Source organism: Typopeltis vanoorti, chromosome 25 (assembly GCF_054136105.1).
Source record: "Typopeltis vanoorti isolate ZY-2024b chromosome 25, IOZ_Tvanoo_1.0, whole genome shotgun sequence".
In the NCBI taxonomy this organism is placed as follows: Eukaryota; Metazoa; Arthropoda; class Arachnida; order Uropygi; family Thelyphonidae; genus Typopeltis; species Typopeltis vanoorti.
Genome location: NC_143573.1, coordinates 48,454,929 through 48,479,483, shown reverse-complemented (window position 1 = coordinate 48,479,483; position 24,555 = coordinate 48,454,929). Strand labels below are relative to the sequence as shown.

Below are 24,555 nucleotides of genomic sequence, written 5' to 3'. Positions count from 1 at the left end.
AAATTAATTGCGACAATCCCTTGGTGTACACGGCAAGAGTTTTAATTAACGCGCCTTTAAATTTATCAAAATTCCACCACATACGACATCATTGCTACTACCCATGGACATGGGCATCATTGCAACTTTCAAAACCCATTTTCTTAAAAAGACATTCTCAAAGACAGTAGAAACAATAACAGGAGAAAATGTGATTAGGCTCCAAGAATTTTGGAAAAATTTTATCATTAAACACACAATTAAAAACATTCATGTCTTGTGGGAGCGTCTTCGTCTCTAAATGAGAGCTGTTGAGAAAACCTTTTGCCAGAATGCGCTAATGACTTAAATGTTTTCAAAATCCTGTGAACAACTTGATTGAAGAAACTGTTGCAATTGATGAAGACCTTGGTTTTGATGTTGCTGATGCAGAAGATGTTAAAAAATTATTGGATTCAAATTCAGAAGATTTCAGTCACAACAGTCTTCTTGAAATTGAACAACAACACGCATATGAAGACAATGAACAAATGGAATGCGAAGATGACATTCCAAAGGTGATAACAATCAAAGAACTGGATGGAATATTATGCAGCTTAAGCAGCAAGTAATGAATATGGATCCAGATGTTAATCAAAGAATGCTTGTTTGCCAAGGTCTAGAGAGTCATTTTGCTGATTATCGTGGAATTTATGCTAATAAGAAAAAAACTGAAACTGTTCAAACAACTCTCGGTAACTTTTTTTTGATAAAAAATTGCAGTACCTAATGTAGGTACAAGTGTTTAGTAAACATTTACACTGCATTAATTTTTTATCTTTCCTAAAAGAATACCACATAAAATGAATTATTAATACAGTAATCGATCATGGACAAATTGTAATTTTTACCATTGATTATTATATTTGATTAACTCGATTTTGATATACACTGTAACATCAAGGGATTAATCACGTTAATCAAGGGATACCTCTATTCTTCTGTAACCAGGTGATCTGATGAGCTGCTTTAGCGACTTTTGCTATGTGTCCCCTAAACTTTAACTTCCTATTCACTAACACTTCCAAGTCTCTGACTTTGTCACTTTCCTGGATTGCAGTTCAGCCAATGTGGTATACAGCTGGTAATCTTTTCACCTCAAAATGTATAACCTTACACTTTGCTACATTAAACTGACATCCATTCTCCTTTTCCCAGTCTGCCAGTCTATCTAAATCATCCTGCAAAATTTTGACATCATATGTATTCACTATTGCCCTATGCAACTTTGCATCATCCACAAGTAACTGAACAGTTCCTCTCAGATCCTTTCCTATATCGTTAATGAACAAATTCAACAGTAGCAGTCCTAGAACAGAACCCTGCGACATGTCACAAGCCTTCTTTTATACTCTACTCCTGAATAAACTACTCTCTAATATCTCAATCAACCACCCCCCCATCCATCTCACCAACCCTATATCCATCCCTATGTGCTGCAATTTACTGATTAGAATTCCATGTGGTATCCTGTCGAAAGGCTTTGCAGAGTCCACTGTAAACCCATTTCCTTTATCCAACTCAGCTGTCACTATATTATAAACCATGAGTAAGTTACTGAGGCATGACCTATCCTTCACAAAACTGTGTCCCCCCCCCATACAGTATCCCATTTCCATCTATCCATTCCTGTATTTTGCTCTTGACCAACTTCTTCTTGACAATAACTCCTGATATGCCAATTGGTTGGTAATTTGTTACATCAATCTTGGAGCCTCCTTGATGTAATGGAACTATTTAACCCTATTTCCCTTGGGACTAACTCAGAACTGAGACTTAGATTAAACAGTATGGTAAAGGGCAGCACTGACAATTCCTTTGCTGCTTCACGTAAGACGTGAGCTGGTATACCATCCAATCCAAACAGATGTATTCACATTAAGGTTCTGTAATATACTATTCACCTCCATTTCATTTACCTCAATTCCGGTATAAGCCATTGGTTTCCTCATTCCTGCAATATCACTGCCTGGATGATGTGCTCTTGCAAAGTGTTCACTCAGTAATTCTACTATTTTGACTGATTCAGTTACCTCCCTACCATCAGCATTCATCAAAATCATTCTGCCATATACATTCTTTCTTTTACTTGCAGTGTATTGAAAAAAACTATTTAGGATTATCTTTAGTCTGTATTGCTAACTTTCTTTCATACTCTGCTTTTGCCGTTCTTACCACAGTGTTACTCTTCTGGCCTGTGCCTTCTGGTCACTTTTCTCCTTAAATTTCCTCTATAATTGTTTCTTTTTTTGCAGCTCCAGCTTAATGGTGTTATTCATCCCAATTGATTTACTCTCCTGACTCTAGATATGCAGTCAGCCATTACTCCCTTCAAACCCTCCTTTACCACTTCCCATGCACTATCAACATCCAGCCCTTGCAGTTTTACATTCCATGGCACTAATCCAAACAATCTCCTAAGCTTGTCATACTTACCAGCCTGGTAATTCTACATAAACGACATCTTAACTGAAAATTCCACACATTTAGCCACCTTCCAGGTCAAGACCAAATTCACTCTCACCAGTTGGTGGCAACATAATCATAGTTATTATAGACAAATGCTCAATTGCAATTACCAGATCAAGCACTCTCGAATCCCTAGTAAATTCCATTTCCTTCCTTCCATATGTCCTCTCCTCCTTCCAATCTATGTTCCTATAGTTGAAATCACCCATAATAATTACCTATTCTCCACTCATTGAGTCCATTTGCCGATGCATACTATCTCCATCTTTTCCATCATGTGGTCTATAGCAGCAAGAAGAACAAAATATTCAACTGTATATTTTGTTCTGGCCTCAAACGTGCTATTTTCACTGGGCTGCAGTTGAACTTCTGCTCTCTTTGGTTGCAGTTCATCAGATATTAATAAGACTCCTACTCCCATTCTTTTGTCTATATCCTTCACATTCTATCCCACTAGTTCCGAATGCCAGGAGCATTCGGAACAAGCAGGAGGAATTTTTGGCATTGGTTGGCTCATCCTGGTCAAAGGGTTTGGTATTTGCGAGACATGGCTAACAGAAGATGATCCAGATGAGCCAACCAATGCCAAAAATTCCTCCTGCTTGTTCCGAATGCTCCTGGCATTAGTGTACACAAAGTGCAAAAGCCCTTTAGGCCCACCGCTATACTAACTGTCCCATTCTGGTTTGTAACCAGTGCTACTAACTTAGGCATATTATACACATTCTTTCACTCACTTGCTTCACTGATGTCTGCATATCCCCTCAACATCCCCCCCCCCAAGAAAAAAGCTCTTGATTCTGCACGTCCACTTTCACTTCGTTTAACAGCACTTTTTCCAGTATCTGAATGCCAAATTCATTCAGATGCAAACCGTCTGAATCCTTTCGTTCATCAAACTCGCTGCACACATCCACAAACTTTGCACCCCCCCCCGCATAACCTACACATTCAGTCGTTTGCTATTATGGCCCACCGTCTCAGCTGTACTTTGTCATACTGTAGCAACAGACTCACTATCTTAACTTTCTCATGCTTTTCTTTTGCTACATGTCGTAATAATCATATCCTAGATGATAGATTATGTGCATGTATAATAGATGATAAATCATATGGTATTGTATAGAGTGGCCTCCCATATTGAGTCCTTGGATTCCTTGAAGGTATTATATAATAATAATAATATTGATTACTTTGTGTGCTAAAAAACAAGCATTTCTGCAACTCTGCTTAGTGCCATTCTTTAGATAAAAAATAATGAAAAAAGTAAACATAACTGACATGGCTTTTCAAAATAGTGATTGTCACTGAAAGCCTCTGGTGAGTCAGGTTACACATAATTATGCAAAAGGCTCATATATTTGTGCTGATGCTCAGCATAATATTGGTTTTCCATCTCATGTATATCTCTCAGCAGTTACAAATATTATACCACATAATGCCCAACTGGTTGAGAATAATGATTCACATTGAAGATTTTCAATTAAAATGTATCTACAACTGGAACAAATGTAAATAATTTACCAACTGAATGTGAATGAAATAGCCTCAAGAACTAGGACAGTGTTTATGGAGAATAGGGTGGCGCATCAAAATTTGTAGGATTACACCATCAATTCTACTGCAGTTCGGTGAATTCTGTAGATCATAAGCTTGTTCCAGAGGCTGTCTGTGATTTGAAATAAGATCTGTTTAGTAGCCTGACTTATTGGAAGAAAGCCAGGCCACTACACAGAATGCTGTGAATAATTACAGAAGATTGCCACAGTGAAGATTGCTGTCCTTATCCTTGAGTTCATTTCATTCTCAATTTTTACTAAGTGTGTGTGTGTGTGTGTGTGTGTGTGTGTGTGTGTGTGTGTGTGTGTGTGTGTGTGTGTGTGTGTCATTAAAGTGCCTTTAATAATACTAGCTTTAGCTGGCAAAATGTCAACATGTAAATAATTTAGTTAGTAAATTATTTATTTTCAATCCAATTGCACATAATTTTTATTCTAGAAACTTCTATATATCACTACAATAGCTACAGAAATATGAATGTGAAAATATATGATATAATACTTGTCACTGCTGAGAGATATGCTAAACTTTGAGAAACAAGTACAGTGATTTTTCTGATTTCTCAAAATTTACAACGGCCTATTATCAATTTGATGATAGGTTAATGCTTGTAGTCTTCAATATCAGTGAAACAATTTGTTAGCATCATGCCTTTTTCATTGATGTTTAGACTTAAGTTGGATATGCTTGGTAGATTTATTTTTGGAGATATACTAGATACATATTTTCCCCTTTGTTTTAAACTAAATTCAGTTTAATCTAAACAGGAAAAATTTTAAATTAACTGAATGTCAGTGATCCATACTTTGTTCAGTGGTAATGTGAAATAACATTCAATAATCAAATTAGATTGCTGCTGTCTATATGTAGAAGTGAACTGCATTCAACTTTTTAAGGGTTACTCATTCTCTACTCTCAGCACAGCAAACCGATTTCCCAACCTAACAGAATTATCATGGGAATTATTGTATATGCAAACTGTCTGGTGCTCTAAATACATTTCATTGGTTATTTGTAAAACTGATTATTTTGTCACATTTTATGAAAACGGTTTTACATTTTTGTGTTTTACATTAAGTGTTAATATATTTTTTTAATGACAATTTTTTTTTAATCTTCTTATCTTTTTAGGCTACTAAAGATTTAGAAGAACTTGACAGAAAAAGAAAAGAAGAGTTCAAAAAATATGAAATGGAAAAAGAGTTTGAATATCAACAGACTCTCAAAAATATGACAGAAGATCAACGAAAAGGAGCTGAGAAACACCATGAGGAAATGATCGAGAAACATAAATCTCATCCAAAAATTCATCATCCTGTAAGTATAGAATACTTGGAACAACAAAATTTGATATTTATTTAATAAAAATGCCACTAGGAAAACAATAAAAAAAATATATAAAAAAAAAAAAAGAAATTAACTTATGCAGTTAATTTGTATTAAAGGTTAATCTGCATTGTACTTAAATAAGCATTTTTGACAAATATGTTTATTCAAAGGATAATTAAAGCAAAACATATTCTGCTTATGGAAAGAAAACTGAGTGAGAAAAAAAAAGTCTATTCAGTAACCTGTTGAGTATGTAAATATAAAAGCATATGTAATTGTAAAAAAGTTCATACACACAATCTATACTATACATATATATAGTCTGTACTCCCTGGATTCCAAGCTGGATTCTGGCCAAATAGAAGTTGTCAGGATCGGACTTTCACTTTAAGACAAATAATTGAGAAATCTCAGGAATATAAGAGAGATTTGTATTTATTTTTCATAGATCTGGAAAAGGCATGTGACAAGATGCCAAGAGAAAAGCTATTCAGAATGCTATAGTTATATAATGTAAATAGGACATTATCTCAAACAATATTTAAGTCTGTATTTGAGTTGTAAGTTAGTAGATAGAATTGAAGGAATTCAAATCCTCTGTACACTCTGGTGTCCTGAACCAGGAAAAAACATCACTATCAACAATAACATAGCCAATACAGAATGATGGTTTAATGTTAAATCTGATGTGAGACAAGGATGCATATTATCTCCACTGTTATTCATCATCTCTGAAACTTACATCATTACTAACTTCATATCTACAATTTTCCTCCAAATCAATCTCTTAAATGTAAAGATTCCAACATACATTATATTTCTATTTTCTAAGGCACTTTATACTGTATCAATCTACCTATACCTTGGTCTTCCTCTAGGTCTTTTTCCTGCCAAAATGGCAGAGAACACTTGATTTGCTAATCTTTCCTCTCCCATTCTGTTTAAGTGACCATACCACCTGAGATTAGCTCTATACATTCCTGGATGCTAATAATGTCAAGTTCTTTCCTAATATCCTCATTTTTAATGTGATATTGCCATTGATGCCATCTGTTCACATCCGCTAATCCTTCTCAGGACTCTCATATCTTTGGTCTCTAGTCTTTAGTCAAAAGTTTTATTTCTAACCCAGCTCTCAGATCCATAAGTTAAAATTGATTTGAACACTGTCTATACAGCTAATTTAGTGTTTTGACTAATTTTTCTCTTATTTCATATTTATTCAAGTGACTTCCTACCATACTAGCTTTATAGATTCTGTTGTCTATCATCATCATCATCAAATTCCTGACATATACCCTCAAGGGGTGTACAGGATATGATAGTACTAAATGAAAAATTTACATCATTACCAACTTCCTATCGACAATTTTCCTCCAAATCAGTCTGTTACTTGTCAAGACTCCAATATTATCATTATCAGATCTTATATTTCTATCGTCTAAGGCACATTGTACCGTATAAATCCACCTATATCTTGGTCTTCCTCTGGGTTGTTTTCCAGCCGGCCTGGCAGAGAACACTTGTTTTGCTAATCTTTCCTCGTCCATTCTGTTTAAGCAACCATACCACCTGAGATTAGCTCTGCTGACGCATTCCTGGATGCCGACGATGTCAAGTTCTTTCCTAATAACCTCTTTTGTAATATGATATTGCCATTGATGCCATCTGTTCACGCCTCTAATCTTTCTCAAGACTCTCATATCTGCGGTCACTAATCTTTGGTCAAGTGTTTTACTTCTTATCCAGCTCTCAGATCCATAAGTTAAAACTGGTTTGAACACTGTCTTATATACAGCTGATTTAGTGTTCTGACTAAATTTCCTCTCTTATTCCATATGAATTTATTTAATTGACTTCCAATACCAGCTTTGTTGATTCTGTTGTCTATTTCCATATTTAATTTACCATCTTCTGTAAAAATCGTGTGCCTAAGTAGCTGAAATGTTTTACGTGTTCCACAGGTTCCCCATTCACAACACAATTGACATTTTCAACAATTCTACCTATTTTCATTGTCTTTATCTTTTTAATGCTGACCTTCATACCATATCTATTACAACAGTTATTCAATTTCGTCAGGGAATCTTGCAAACTTCTAGCGGATTTATTTTAGAAGTATAACATCGTCTGCATAAAGCTGACATTAACATCTCCAATTCTGATTTCATGTTTAATACCACTTTCCTTCATAATGTGATCCATATAGATAATGAATAACAGAGGGGATAATGTACATCCTTGTCTCACACCAGATTTAACATTAAACTATCTTCCTGTACGTCCATCAATTCTAACTACCGACTTACAACTCAAATAAAGACTAAGTATTGCTTGATATAATGCCCCATTGACACTATATAACTGTAGCATATTGAATAGCTTCTCTCTTGGCACCTTGTCATATGCCTTTTCCAGATCGACAAAACTTAAATACAGATCTTTGTAATATTCCCATGCTTTCTCAACTATTTGTCGTAAAGTGAAGATCTGATCCTGATAGCCTGTATTTGGCCTGAATCCAGCTTGTTCTTCACCAAGCTTATCTTCCACAATTCTTCTCAACCATTTTTTCAAGTATACTTGCATAGATCTTGCCAGGAACATTCAGTAGGGAAATACCTCTGTAATTCTCACATTCAGTTTTATCATCATCATCATCATCAAATTCCTGCCAAGTACTCTCAAGGGGTGTACAGGATATGTTATTACTACATGAAAAAAATTACATCATTACTAACTTCCTATCTACAATTTTCCTCCAAATCAGTCTGTTACTTGTCAAGACTCCATCACTATCAGATCTTATATTTCTATCATCTAAGGCACTTTGTACCGTATCAATCCACCTATATCTTAGTCTTCCTCTGGGTCGTTTTGTGCTAAAGTGACAGAGAACACTTGATTTGCTAATCTTTCTTCACCCATTTTATTTAAGTGACCATACTACCTGAGATTAGCTCTGCTTAAGCATTCCTGGATGCTGACAATGTCAACTTCTTTCCTAATATTTTGTTTTTAATATGATTACCATTGATGCAATCTGTTCATGCCTATAATCTTTCTCAGGACTCTCATATCTGCGGTCTCTAGTCTTTGGTCAAGTGTTTTACTTCTGACCCAGCTCTCGGATCCATAAGTTAAAACTGGTTTGAACACTATCTTGTATACAGATAATTTAGTGTTCCGACTAATTTCTCTCTTATTCCATATGAATTTATTCAACTGACTTCCCACCATACCAGCTTTGCTGATTCTGTTTTGTATTTCCATATTTAATTTACCATCTTCAGTAAAAATCGTGCCTAAGTAGCTGAAATGTTTTACTTGTTCCACAGGTTCTCCATTCACAACGCAATTGACATTTTCATTGATTCTGCCTATTTTCATTGTCTTTGTCTTTTTATTGCTAACCTTCATACCATATCTATTACAACAGTTATTCAATTTAGTCAGAGAATCTTACTGACTTGTAGCAGATTTATTTAGAAGTATAACATCATCTGCATAAAGCAAAGAGCTGACATTAACATCTCCAATTTTGATATCATGTTTAATACCACTTTCCTTCATAATGTGATCCATATAGATAATGAATAACAGAGGGGATAATGTACATCCTTGTCTCACACCAGATTTAACATTAAACCACCTTCCTGTACTTCCTTCAATTCTAACTGCTGATTTACAACTCAAATAAAGACTAAGTATTTGCTTGATATAATGCCCCTTTGACACCATATAACTGTAGCGTATTGAATAGCATCTCTCTTGGCACCATATTCAAGCATGGATATGTATTCCTGATTACATGCCTGGTCAGCGTTGTTTATTACTGTTAGTTTCATTTACCAATTTTTCGAAGTAATTACTCCATACTTCAAGAATATATTTTTCTCCCGTTTTCATTTCACCTTTATCATCTCTAACTCCTTTTATTGCACTCTTTCCTCCATTCCTAAACTTCTTCAACAACCTCCAGAATATCTTACCACCTTCTTGATATTTCTTTTCTATGTTCTTGCCAATGTCCTCCCATGACTTTTGTTTAGCTAGTTTTACACAGTGTTTAGCATTCTTGCATTTGTCTCTGTATTCTCTAAGAGCACAAGCTGACTTATTTGACAGGAACTTTTGATATGCTTCCTTTTTTTCCTTCACTGCCTCTTTAACTTCCTGTGTCCACCAGGGAGTTCTGATTTTTTTATCTTTGCAGACAATCTCACCACATGCCTCTCTGGCAGAATTAATCAATGCTTTCTTCAGAGTTTGACACTGAATCTTCAAAGTTTGATTCCTGTTATCAAACTCTTTTATTTTTTTTTCCAATAATCTTTGTGTATTTTAGGTCTACAGTTCATATCTGAAAGCTGCTCAACTTTTATTCGCTTTAAAACTTTCTTACATGTTATTCTTTTCAGTATGAAATTCAATTTTATCCTGCTGAAGACTAAATAGTGATCACTTTCAATTTCAAATCCTCTGTACACTTTGGTGTCCGGCACCAGGGAGTAAACATCATTATCAACAATAACATAGTTAATGAGACTCTTCTTTCCATGTGAATTTGTGCACATTTTTATGTTGGAACATGGTGTTAGTAATAACCAGTCCATGTCCTGAGCAGAAATCCAACAGGTATTTGCTATTATTATTGGCTTTGCTCTTTTCTCCAAATTTTCCCAAAATATTTGTGTATGTCTCAATCATTTCTTACTCTGCTATTTAGATCCCAAACAAGGACCAACTTTTCCTTTTTCATTGTGTCAGTTGCTTTTTCTTCTGTTGTCTATTTTCCTATTTAATTTACTATTTTCATTAAAAATCATGCCTAAATAGCTGAAATATTTTTACTTGTTTTATAGGTTCTCCATTCACAATGCAGTTGATATTTTCAATGTTTCTGCTTATTTTCATTGTCTTTGTCTACTTACTGCTGACCTTCATAAAAATCTATTACAAGAGTTATTCACTTTAGTCATGGAGTCTTGCAGACTTGTACTGTATTTATTTAGAAGTATAACATCATCTGCATAATGAGATTAACATCTCCAATTATGATATTAGGTTTATATAACTTTGTTTCTTAATGTACATCCTTTTCTGACACAAGATTTAACATTAAACCACTTTCCTGAACTTCCTTCAATTCTAACTGCTGACTTACAACTCAAAGACCAAGTATTGCTTGATATAATGCCCCAATGACACCATACAACTGTAGCGTTTTGAATAGCTTTTTCTTGGCACCTTGTCATATGCTTTTTCCAGATCTTCTTCTTCTTCTTCACTCTGCCTTATCCCATGTTAAACGGGGTCGGCGCACCAATCTTTAACCTTCCTCTTCCAAGTTCTCCGGTCCAGGGCATCCTTCGGACTCCATCCTTTCTCCCTAAGATCCTCCGTCATCTTATCCCTCCACCTGAGCTTAGGCCTTCCTCCTTCCCTCCAACTCCATATACTCCACTCATTTACCAGTATACTCCTCACCTTTCCTCTCAACATGTCCAAACCACCTCAGCCTACTTTCTTGTATCTTCTTGCCAATTGGTCCCACCTTAACCGTCCCTCTGATGTAGTCATTCCTTATCCTGTCCTTCTTTGTCACACCACTCATCCATCTCAACATCCGCATCTCCGCTACCTCCATCTTCCTCTCCTGTGCCTTGGTTATAGGCCACGTCTCCGCACCATGGAGCATCGCCGGCCTCACCACCATCTTATAGAGCTTTTCTTTCCTCTTACAACTCACTCTCTTGTGGCACAGGACCCCGCTCATCTTCCTCCAATTCATCCAACCACATGTTATTCGGTGCTGTATTTCCTCATCCAGGTCACCATTCCTCTCAACAACCAACCCAAGGTACTTGAATTTCTTCCCTGAAATTAGCCTTTCACCCTGGAGTCGTATGACGATATGCTCGTCACTCCCCATTGACATATATTCAGTCTTCATCCGGTTAATTCTCATGCCGCTCTCCTCCAATGTCTTTCTCCACTCTGCCAGGGTATTTTTCCAGATCTACAAAACTCAAATATAGAACTTTGTTATATTCCCATGACTTCTCAACTATTTTTCATAAAGTGAAAATCTGATCCTGACAGCCTCTATTTGGCCTAAATCCAGCTTGTTCTTCACCAAGCTTCTCTTCCACAATCCTTCTCAATCATTTTTCAAGTATACTGTCATAAATCTTATCAGGAACACTCAGCTGTATTTTTTTTTTTTCCCCTTTTTATATATGGGTACTATTAAAGCCCTACTCCAATCTTCAGAAATTCGTCCCTCTGTCCAGGCCTTCTGAACTATGCAGTGCAGCCACTATAAGACTCTTATACCACCATACTTCAGCATTTCTGGTCGAAAATCATCTACTCCTGTTGCCTTTCCACATTTCAAGCCTTATGGCTTTTTCTACTTCAAGTATGGATATGTATGCCTGATTGCTTGCCTGGTCAGTGTTTTTTACCACTGTGCTGTCATCACTGCTTGTTTCATTTAGCAGTTTTTCAAAGTAATTACTCATTCTTCAAGGATATCTTTTTCTCCATTTTTATGTCACCTTTATCATCTCTAATTCCTTTTACAACACTCCTTCCTCCATTTGTGAGCTTCTTTAACAACCTCTAGAATATTTTACCACCTTCATGATATTTATTTTCTCTATTCTTACTAAAGTCTTCCCATGACTTGTTTTGCTAGTTTTATACAGTATTTAGCTTTCTTATATTTGTCTCTGTATTCTCTAAGAGCAGAGGCTGACTTATTTGCCAGAAACTTTTGATATGCTTTCTTCTTTTCTTTCACTGCATCTTTAACTTCCTGTGTCCACCATGGAGTTCTGATGTTTCTATCCTTGCAGACAACCTCGCCACAAGCCTCTGGCTGAATCTTTTCTTCAGGGTTCGGTTCCTCTTCTCAAATTCTGTCCTTTTTTTCTTGAATAATGCATGTATATTTTAGTCTACAGTTTCTATCTGAGAGCTGCTCAACTTTTATTCCTTCTTTTCAATATGAAATTGTCTGCGTGGTTAGCCTAGTGGCTTTGCGCTTCGCAACCATATGCCTGGGGAAGGTGTGTCCTAGGTTCGATTCCTGCTGCCAATGTGAGGAGCTTAAGGATCTTCCTCAACCATAGCCAAGTTAGCCGGTCTTGGGCGTGGACAGCAGGGTTTCTCCCCAGTTTATCTGGGGTTTTTCATCCCATAAGCAAGTAAACCGGTCCTGTGAACACACATGGATCTACAGCCATAAATACTTAAACCCCCATGAGGGGACTCAACTCTCCCCATTAGGGAAGGGGGATGGGAGTAAATATGAATAAAAAATATGAAATTCAGTGTTATGTTGCTCCAGACTAAATGGTGATCACTTCCAATTTCAAATCCTCTGTACACTCTAGTGTCCTGCACCAGAGAAAAAGCATCACTATCAACAATGATATAGTCAATGAGACTTTTCTTATTCTTTGCCTCTTCTCTCCATGTGAATTTGTGCACATTTTTATGTTGGAACATGATGTCAGTTATAACCAGTCCATGTCCTGAGCAGAAATACACCAAGTATTTGCCATTATTATTAGCTTTGCTCTTTTCTCCAAATGTTCTGACAATGTCTGATAATCATATCCTACTCTGCTATTTAAATCACCAACAAGGACCAATTTAATTGTGTCAGTTGCTTTTTCTAAAGCCTCAAAAAATTCCTCCACTTCTACCCTAGTAGAACCTTCTGTGGGACCATAGGCACAAAAAAGTCTCATTATCCAGTTCCCCATTTTGATATTTGTCCATATCACTCTCCTTAATATTGCCTTCCATTCAAGAAGATTAGCCTTGTATTTTAGTATTGAATACTATGACTACTCCTTTTCCTTGATTGTCATTGCATGAATAAGGTTTTTTGCCTTTTTTGTTCCAGTCACCCCTATTATGTCGATCTGGTACTTTATCCATTTCCTCAGCTGAGGAGTTTGGGTGTGTTTTAGGATTTGTTCCAGTAGCTGACTTTTTGCTGTTCACCCTGGTTCCCTGGTAAAACAAACAGGAGCCTTGTTTAACTGGGTGACTCCTTAGCTGGCATGAAATTCTGTCATGTTGTACCATCATTTTATATTTTGGTTTAAGCCAATGAGAATACAATTTGATCAGCTAAATCCCAAATTGCTACAGATGATGTTATACTTCTAAATAAATCCAGTACAAGTCTACTTATAAATCCAGCAATTATTCCATTTAGTCAGGATTCTCTGACTAAATGGAATAACTGCTGTGATATATTTGGTATGAAAATCAACAATAAAAAGACAAAGATATTGAAAATAGGCAAGAACATTGAAAACATCAACTGCATTTTGAATGGAGAACCGATAGAACAAATAAAACGTATCAACTATTTAGGCACAATTTTTACTGAAAATGGCAAATTAAATATGAAAATAGACAACAGAATTAGTAAAGCTGGTATGATAGGATGTCAGCTGAATAACTTATTATATGTTATAAGAAAGAAATTATTATTATTATTATTACATGACACCTCCAGGGAATCCAAAGACTCATCAAGAGGGTTCACCCACTCCACAACTCTCCATCTCAATCCACCAACTACAACTACTTTCATCATCTACACCAACGCTATCTACCGCCGACCACCACCAGTATTTTCACAGAAAATCACAAACATCCATGCCCATGGCAGGATTCTAACCTGCAGCCTTTTGGCTGGAGAGCAGATACGCTAACCACTTGGAGAACCAGGCTGACTTTAGTCATAACACTAAATTAGCTGTATACAAGACAGTGTTCAAACCAATTTTAACTTATAGATCTAAGACCTGGGTTACAAAAAAGACTGAAGACCACAGATATGAGAGTTCTGATAAAGATAAGTGTAGCAAATGTTGACATCAATTACAGTATCATATTAAAATTGTGGATATTGGGACAGAACTTGCTATTGTTAGCATTCAGGAATGTGTTAGTAAAGCTAATCTCAGGTGGTATGGTCACTTAAATAGAATGGAAAAGGAAAGATTAGAAAACAAACGATCTTATTCAAGTTGGCAGGAAAAAGACAAAGCGGAAGATCAAGGTGTAAGGTTGGTGGGTTGATACAGTAAAAAATACCATAGAAGGGAGAAATATAAGATCTGATATCAATCTTGATAACAGGTTAATTTGGAGGAAAATTGTTGATAGAAAATTAGTAATGATGTAACTTCATGTAGTACTATCATAATATCCTGTACATTCTCTCAGGGTACATATCAGGAATTTGATGATGATGATGATGGTTGCTGCATAGTTGGCTGAATAAATTTATATGGAATAAGAAAGAAATTAGGCAAAATTTCAAACAATTTTAACATATTCATCTGAGAGCTGGGTTAGAAATAAAAACCCTTATCAAAGACTGAAGACCTCAGCTATGACATTTCTGAGTAAGATTAAAGGAATGAAAAGATGGCAGTATCATATTAAAAATGAGGATAATAAATTTAGTTTAATCCTTTATCCAAGTGTTAGCGAACAAAGTTTGTGCCTGAAAGTATCTTCAGGACTGGGGGGGGTACAACACCGGGCAACTCGTTGCAAAGGTGGAGCAAGCTAACATCACTCCTATCTCAGTATCTCCCATAATGCAAAACACATCTCCTTGCGGATATGTTTAATGTTATGCATTAAGGGAAGGGCCACTATCCAGACTAGTTTCGACCTTTATTGAGGTCTATTCAGTGGGAGCCAGACCCAAGTGGAGATACCAGGCAGAAGCATTAGCAAGGTCATCTCTACCTATAGGAGTTGCCAAACGGTAGCCACCTTTTTAATAAAGTACTCTGGATTTAGAGAAGGATGTTGCAAGTTTATTTTTCACTTGGTTAGACTATAATAAATTTAGTTTAATCCTTTATCCAAGTGTCAGCAAACAAAGTTTGCGCCTGAAAGTATCTTCTGCCTGGTATCTCCACTTGGGCCTGGCTCCCACTGAAGAGACCTCAATAAAGGTTGAAACTAGTCTGGGTAGTGGCCCTTCCCTTAATGCATAACATTATGCGTATCCACAAGGAGATGCGTTTTGCATTATGGGAGATACTGAGATAGGAGTGATGTTAGCTTGCTCCACCTTTGCAACGAGTTGCCCGGTGTTGTACTACCTTATCCCCCATTCCTGAAGATACCTTCAGGCGCAAACTTTGTTTGCTCACACTTGGATAAAGGATTAAACTAAATTTATTATAGTCTAACCAAGTGAAAAATAAACTTTCCACATCTTTCTCTAAATCCAGAGTAATTTATCAAAAAGGTGGCACACTGTTTGGCAACTCCTATAGGTAGAGATGACCTTACTAATTCCTCTGCCTGGTATCTCCATTTGGGTCTGGCTCCCACTGAAGAGACCTCAATAAAGGTCAAAACTAGTCTGGGTAGTGGCCCTTCCCTTAATGCATAACATTAAACATATCCACAAGGAGATGGATGTGTTTTGCATTATGGGAGATACTGAGATAGGAGTGATGTTGGCTTGCTCCACCTTTCCAACGAGTTGCCCGGTGTTGCACAAACTTTGTTTGCTCACACTTGGATAAAGGATTAAACTAAATTTATTATAGTCTAACTAAGTGAAAAATAAACTTTCTGAAAATGAGGATATTAAAAAGCAACTTTATGTTGTTAGTATTCAAGAATGTTTTAGAATAATTAATCTCGAGTGGTGTGGATGCTTAAACAGAATGGGAGTGGAAAGGTTAGCAAAACAAGTGATTTTGCCAGAATGACAAAAAAAAAAACAGAGGGAAACGCACATCTAGGTGGATGAATAAAGTAAAAAGCTTCTTAGAAGAGAGAAATATAAAACTGACAATATTCGAGTCTTGACAAATAGATTAATTGGAGGAAAATTGTTGATAGAAAGTTACTAATGATGTAACTTCATGTAGTAATATCATAATATCCTGTACATCTCCTGAGGATACATTTCTGATATTTAATTATGATAATGATGTATTTCATATACTTCCTATCATAACATTCTATGAACATACCAAAAATGAGAAAGTATGATATGGTGCTGGATAGTAAGACCCCTGTGCCTGAAGGCATCGAACATGCAACTGGGAAGAACAGGGCACTTCCACAAGTAGAACTAGTTTTTATGATATGTCCAGGTCAAACCCGGAAGGAAACTTGCTCATGGATGTTGCTGGTTGGAAAAGGGAGGCTCCCTGTTTCACAAGAAACCACAGGATTGGAACTTGGAATGTTAGAAGTATGAACCAAGGTAAGCTGGAAATAATTAAGATGGAAATGGATCGCAGGAAGCTGGATATATTGGAATAAGTGAACTTAGATGGACAGGAATGGACCATTTTCAGTCAGGGGATTATATGGTGTATTACTCAGGACCTGAAACAAGTCGTAAAAATGGAGTATCTTTCTTACTCGGGAATAAGATGGGCTAAGTAGATATTAGGTTATAATCCAGTGAGTAACAGAATCATTTCTCCCAGAGTGAGTGGACATCCAATGAATATGTCCTTTATGCACCCACTACAGAGGCACCAGAAGAAGACATTGAAGAATTTTATGGCAAGTTACAAGAAGTGATAGATGCAACACCAAAGCTTGATTTATGGCTACTTATCGGAGATTGGAATGCAAAAGTGGGAGAGACTGCAAGGAATAACAGAGCCGTTTTGGTTTAAGTATTCATAACACTGCAGGGAAGAGACTAGTTGAGTTTTTGCAGAGAATTTTTTGTTTGTTGCTAAACCTGCTTTAAACAGCACAAAAGAAGATTGTACACATGGATATCACTTGATGGACAATACAGAAATCAAATTGACTATATACTTGGACAAAGAAGATGGAGTGCAATTCAGTCTATCAAGACTTTTCCAGGTGCCGACTGTGGAACAGACCACGAGTTATTAGTGGCTATGATACATGTGAAATTATGGAAACTGAAAACAACACAAATGTCGATCAGATATGATCTTGGAATCATACCAGTTGAATACAATATTAGTATACAGAACAGATTCAACACAATCGAGTTGTGTGAAAGAGAACCAGATGAACTATGGGAAGAGATTAAAGATATAATTAAAACAGAAGCAAAGAAGAATATTCCAACAGTTTATAAGAAGAAGAAGTTTAAATGACTGTCAGAAGATGCCATCAAAACTGCTCAGGAAAGGAGGAAAATAAAGGCCATGGGAAATTTGCAGGAAGTACGGAATTTGAATGCAGAGTTTCAACGACAAGCTGGAAGAGACAAGGAAAAGTACTTTAACCAGGAATGCCAACAAATAGAAGACCAAAACAAGAAAGGAAAAATAAGAGATCTTTTCAAAAAGATCAGAGAACTAACAGGGAAGCTTAGTACCAAGGTGCCAATATTGAAAAGTAAACACAAAGGATATCTTACAGAAGCTGCAGACATCAAAGAAAGATGGAAAGAGTATACAGAAGCCTTTTACAGAAAGGACTCCAAAAATTACTGAGAAATTTGAAGAGCAGGATTATACACAGGAGTCAGTACAACTGGAGAGTGAAGTGAGGTGGGCACTGCAACAGCTATCCAGTAAGAAGGCACCAGGAGGAAATGAAATACCTATTGAGCTGCTCAAAGCCCTGGGAGAAGAGGCAGTTAAAATTTTAACAGCTCTATGTCAGCGAATTTGGATCACAACTAAATGGCCTAGGGAATGGAAAAAATCAGTTTATATACCTTTATTGAAGAAAGGCGATGCAAGAGATTGTGAAAATTACAGAACTATAGCACTGATTTCTCATGCAAGTAAAGTCTTACTTAAGATCATTCAGAAAAGACTGGAACCTTTCATGAAGAGAGAAATACCAGATGAATAGGCAGGATTTGAAAAAGGCAGAGGAACAAGAGATCAAATCGCCAATGTGAGATGAATAATAGAAAGAGCACTGGAATATCAAAAGAATGTCTACCTTTGTTTCCTTGACTATAGCAAGGCTTTTGACTCTGTAGATCATGTGAAACTGTGGAATGTGTTAAGAACAATGGGAGTACCAGAGCATTTCATTATCCTTCTGAGGAATCTTTATTATGAACAAGAGGTTACTGTCCAAACAGATCTTGGAGACACTGTTCACAATAGGTAAAGGGGTGCGACAAGGATGTATTTTATCTCCTTACCTGTTTAGCTTGTACAGCGAATACATTTTAAGAATGGCAGGGCTGGAGGAGTCTTCAGTTGGAATTAAAATTGGTGGAAGAAATATTAATAATTTGAGGTATGTAGATGATACCACCTTGCTAGCAGAATGCAAAGAAAATTTAGAGAAACTTATTATGAAAGTTAAAGAAGAAGGTGCTAAATATAGTCTTAAACTTAACCTCAAAAAGACAAAAGTTATGGCAGCATGTGAATTTAATGATTTTGAAGTAGATGGGGAGAAAATGGAAGCAGTTAACAATTTTGTGCTCCTAGGATCCTGAATTGATCAAGATGGTTATTGTGCTGAAGAAGTTAGAAGAAGATTATTACTCGGAAAGAAAGCAATGACAAATTTAAGCAAGATCTTTAAAGATATTAGCCTCGCAACAAAAATCAGAATCGTGAAAGCAATGGTATTCCCTGTGGTACTGTATGGATGTGAAAGTTGGACCCTGAGAAAGAGTGAAAGAAGGAAGATAGATGGATGTGAATTATGGGTTTAGAGATGCTTACTAAGAATACCATGGACCACAAAGCAAACCAATAAATCATTGATAGACACAATAAAGCCAGATTGCTCCCTCGAAGCTATGATCATCAAGCAACAATTGTGATACTTAGGACATATTATGTGAGCAAATGACAGTCTGGAGAAGACGATGATACTTGCTAAAGTTGATGGAAGCAGGAGAAGAGGAAGACCAAGAATTAGATGGGTGGATGGAGTTAAAGAAGCAACTGGAATGTGCTTGGAAATTCTGAAAGATATGGCCATGGACAGATCTGAATGGAGAATGTATGTTCATGGAGTCATCAGGAGTCGAAAACGACTCGATGGAATATAACAACAAAAAATTTCATATACAACAAAGAAGCAAGTTAAAAATTAATTAAAACTTTTTAATTGCAGGATAACAGTTGGTTGTTATGATGCCATATCATTTTTTAAAATTCCCATTTGCTGCTGCTATTGCTATGCCACATAATGTTATGAAGTTTTGTAAATCTAACTTGATCACATAATGAGATCCCAGTCTCATTTATGAAAATAAATGACATTGGGTTCTCATTAATTAAAAAATAGCTATTAAAAACTAACCTGTTATATACCATATTATGTTATCAACAGAAATATAGCAAATTTGAAGAAATCTAGAAATGAGTAATGTTTGCATAAAAGTTATTTCAAAAACCAAGACAGGCTAGGTTCTTCTAAATAATAAATCAGTGTACTTTGAAAACCATATGATGAAAACAAAACAGATCATTCAAAGAAACTGTACACCTTTGAAAGAGTTTTTTGATTCATTAAAGTCAAAGTGTTGTGTCCACTTTCAACATTATTCCATGTATCTCTATATCAAGCCACTAAAAAGTGAAGTCTTTTCTACATGGGTCACATGGTACTCTATCACACAAAGAAATAGCCTCAAGGTAGAGCCAAAATTCAATGTGAAGGAGTCCTCAAACCTTACCTCTCTTAAAATCCTAAGAAATTTATATTTTTAGACTGCGGCACTTTGAATTATTAGATTGAAGATATAACTCAATCAAGAAGTAAGTTAGAAGATATACTCATGTGACCTAGGGTTGCAATCGTGTCCTTAACTTTATTCAGTTAAACTCCTGCTCAGATCCATAATGAGTTTCACAAGCGGTGCTTTGAATTCTATACACAGACTCATATATTTAGTTAAAATCAAGCGAGGTTTATTTGTTTCTAAGATTACAGTTTAACATACAAGAACAATCATCACTCTAAATAAAACACATTCTAATCTAAATCAATTAATTAGCTTGACTTCATCATATATGATCTCTGAACACATTTTTTTCTCTCATATAATTCACACAAAAGTAAGTGATTCTATATCATCTAGATTACTACTAAATTCCAGTATTTAATTTCTATGCTAACTACTGGTAATATTAACCATTCTTCAACATACAAAGACTCAGTTTCAGTTAATAACCGTTCACTCATGACTTTCTATAAAACACTCGTGTTGCAGTCCTGACCTATACTTGTATCCGAGTCCTTCACTAATAAAGCTTCACATGTTAATACATATTCAGATTACATTCATATAAATAACAAACTTTACTTATCTCCACTCGATGGTACCTCTATCCGTCTGCTTCTGCTTTAGTCTATCCTCTGTTTCATTAGGACATTTCTTTGTTTCCTTCAATCTACCTCGGGTCAAGACCTCATAGTAATTACCAGCTTAGACTTGGGACACGTGCATCAGCTGACCTTTCAACGGCATGGTCTGCCGCTACTTTCTGGGAATCTAGGACAGGGTTACCCGCTGTAACATTGTCCTAGTCTAGAGTTATCGTTCGCCCATCCCCGAACCAGCACCAGACTAAACCTTCAATACTCGAGGAAATGTGAGAACTCCACATAACAAAAGACCAAGAGACTGAAAAAGGAGGGGGGGGGGTTCCCTAACCCTTTTATACGTTCACCCTATCGGTAAAAAAACAAAACTTCGCTGTTCATCCGGCACCTCGATTTCCTATGTCACATGACCTCATGACGTCTTTCTCTCCTGCTTGTTTACTCAACGCACCAAGCACAGGCTTTTTGATGTTCAGGCTTTTTTTTTTTTTTTTTCATCAGTCATTTTCTGTACAACTTAAACTTGGGCTGGAGGATCATCAGAAAATGTGTTAAGAAATACTGCTATAATAAATGCCATGGGTGATGCCCTGTGTATAAGAAATCAATTGACTAGCTTATAGTTATCTATTCAGTGAAATAACTGAAATATGCTCTCCAAGTTTACAGTAGATATTTGTTACAAATAACAAATATTAAACTTCCTAAGCATAAGAGTTACCAGACGTGAAAGTTAATTTCATTTCAAAATAATCCACAAAAGAATCAGTGTAGAGTTAAAAGTTTGTTGGCTAATCCTGTTATACAGTGTAAATAAGATTTCCCCTAATTTCACAAGTTCTATTACCAGGTGTATGTATTTAGTATTATGTATTTATGTATTATGTATTTTCTTTTAGGGTTACATGGTGATCAGCATTCATTTTAAAAATTTTATGGAATTTACAACCGTAACACAAAACAACACAAACACGTACAGTTCACAATTGAAATTGTAAAACACAACACACTTTCGTTTCTAGATACACTTGTCACACGTCTTCCCTTGGGCAATCTTTCCTTCACTGTTTACCGAAAACCGACACATATGGGACAATATATACACATAAACTCCTCCCACCACCCAACACAAAAACTAGGTGTCATCAACACGCTAAAAAACAGAGTTCAGACAATTTGTTCCAGTGAAAGACGAATTTAAAATTATCAGTCATAACTTACAAAAAAAAAAACGGATACAGCCAAAACACTATAAACAAAATTCTCCACAAAACCACAATAAAAAACAAAGACAAACCAGACTACAGTAAAATTATAACCATTCCATACATTAAAGTAATATCAGATAAAATAAACAGAGTACTAAAAAAGTACAACCTCAAAGCTACCTTTAAACCTCCTGCAAAATTAAAAAGCTTACTCAACTCATCCAAAGACCCACTCTCTCCACTAGCTCACCCTGGAGTATACCGGATTTATTGTACTTGCAGCATACTATATATAGGAGAAACAGGACACACTATTCCTATTAGACAAAAAGAACATAAATGACACATTAAATATAATAATTATGGTGAAGCTGGCCTTTCTGATCGTGCCCTGAATACCTTACACAGAATTGACTGAAAAACCACCAGCTGTCTACATCACACTAGAACATGGTATGAATGGAAATTCAAGGAAGCCTGTGAGATTATCAGTAACCACCACAATCTGAACAACAATAATGGTTTAAAAATCCCAAACATATCATCATCATCATCATGTGATTTCTGCCATGTACCCTCAAGGGATGTACAGGATATGACAGTACTACATGAAAAAATTGCATCATTACTAACTTCCTATCTACAATTTTCCTCCAAATCAGTCTGTTACTTGTCAAGACTCCAACATTATCAGATCTTATATTTTTATCGTCTAAGGCACTTTGTACCTTATCGATCCACCTATATCTTGGTCTTCCTCTGGGTCATTTTCCTGCCAACCTGGCAGAGAACACTTGTTTTGCTAAACTTTCCTCTCCCATTCTGTTTAAGTGACCATACCACCTGAGATTAGCTCTGCTAACACATTCCTGGATGCTGACAATGTCAAGTTCTTTCCTAATATCCTCATTTTTAATATGATATTGCCATTGATGCCATCTGTTCACGCCTCTAATCTTTCTCAGGACTCTCATATCTGCGGTCTCTAGTCTTTGGTCAAGTGTTTTACTTCTGACCAAGCTCTCAGAACCATAAGTTAAAACTGGTTTGAACACTGTCTTGTATACAGCTAATTTAGTGTTCCGACTAATTTCTCTCTTATTCCATATGAATTTATTCAATTGACTTCCCACCATACCAGCTTTGCTGATTCTATTGTCTGTTTCTATATTTAATTTACCATCTTCAGTAAAAATCGTGCCTAAGTAGCTGAAATGTTTTACTTGTTCCACAGGTTCTCCATTCACACACAGTTGACATTTTCAATGATTCTGCCTATTTTCATTGTCTTTGTCTTTTTATTGCTGACCTTCATACCATATCTGTTACAACAGCTATTCAATTTAGTCAGAGAATCTTGCAGACTTGTAGCAGATTTATTTAGAAGTATAACATCATCTGCATAAAGCAAAGAGCTGACATTAACATCTCCAATTTTGATATCAGGTTTAATACCACTTTCCTTCATAATGTGATCCATATAGATAATGAATAACAGAGGGGATAATGTACATCCTTGTCTCACACCAGATTTAGCATTAAACCATCTTCCTGTACTTCCTTCAATTCTAACTGCTGACTTACAACTCAAATAAAGAAAGTATTACTTGATACAATGCCCCATTGACACCATATAACTGCAGCATATTGAATGGCTTCTCTCTTGGCACCTTGTCATATGCCTTTTCCAAATCGACAAAACTTAAATACAGATCTTTGTTATATTCCCATGCTTTCTCGACTATTTGTCGTAAAGTGAAGATCTGATCCTGACAGCCTCTATTTGGCCTGAATCCAGCTTGTTCTTCACCAAGCTTCTCTTCCACAATTCTTCTCAACCGTTTCTCAAGTATACTTGCATAGATCTTACCAGGAACACTCAGTAGGGAAATACCTCTGTAATTCTCACATTCAGTTTTATTTCCCTTTTTATATATGGGTACTGAGAGCTCTACTCTAATCATCGGGAATTTGTCCCTCTGTCCAGGCTTTCTGAAGTATGCAGTGCAGCCACTGTAAGACTTTTCTACCATCATACTTCAGCATTTCTGGTCGAATATCATCTACTCCTGCTGCCTTTCCATATTTCAAGCCTTTGATGGCTTTTTCTACTTCAAGTATGGATATGTATTCCTGACTGCATGCCTGGTCAGTGTTTTTAATCACTGTGCTGTCATCACTACTTGTTTCATTTAACAGTTTTTCAAAGTAATTACTCCATACTTCAAGGATATCTTTTTCTCCTGTTTTCATGTCACCTTTATCATCTCTAACTCCTTTTACAGCACTCTTTCCTCCATTCCTAAGCTTCTTCAACAACCTCCAGAATATTTTGCCACCTTCTTGATATTTATTTTCTATATTCTTGCCAAAGTCCTCCCATGACTTTTGTTTAGCTAATTTTACACACTGTTTAGCTTTCTTACATTTGTCTCTGTATTCTGTAAGAGTAAAAGCTGACTTATTTGCCAGGAACTTTTGATATGCTTTCTTCTTTTCCTTCACTTCCTCTTTAACTTCCTGTGTCCACCAGGGAGTTCTGATTTTTTTATCCTTGCACACAACCTCACCACATGCCTCTCTGGCAGAATCAATCAATGTTTTCTTCAGAGTTTGCCACTGAATCTCCAAGGTTTGATTCCTGTTCTCA

At 36.2% G+C, this 24,555-nt stretch overlaps 1 protein-coding gene across 3 annotated transcripts in view; it reads left to right on the top strand.

The window, feature by feature from the left end:
• The window catches only part of LOC150092726 (nucleobindin-2-like), a 159,362-nt gene that overhangs the window by 70,689 nt on the left and 64,118 nt on the right, over positions 1-24,555 (top strand). For all 3 annotated transcript variants that reach the window (XM_090414463.1, XM_090414462.1, XM_090414461.1), the window contains exon 6: positions 5,179-5,364. In XM_090414463.1, the coding sequence (XP_090270589.1) occupies positions 5,179-5,364 (186 nt within the window). The remainder of the gene's footprint in view (positions 1-5,178; positions 5,365-24,555) is intronic.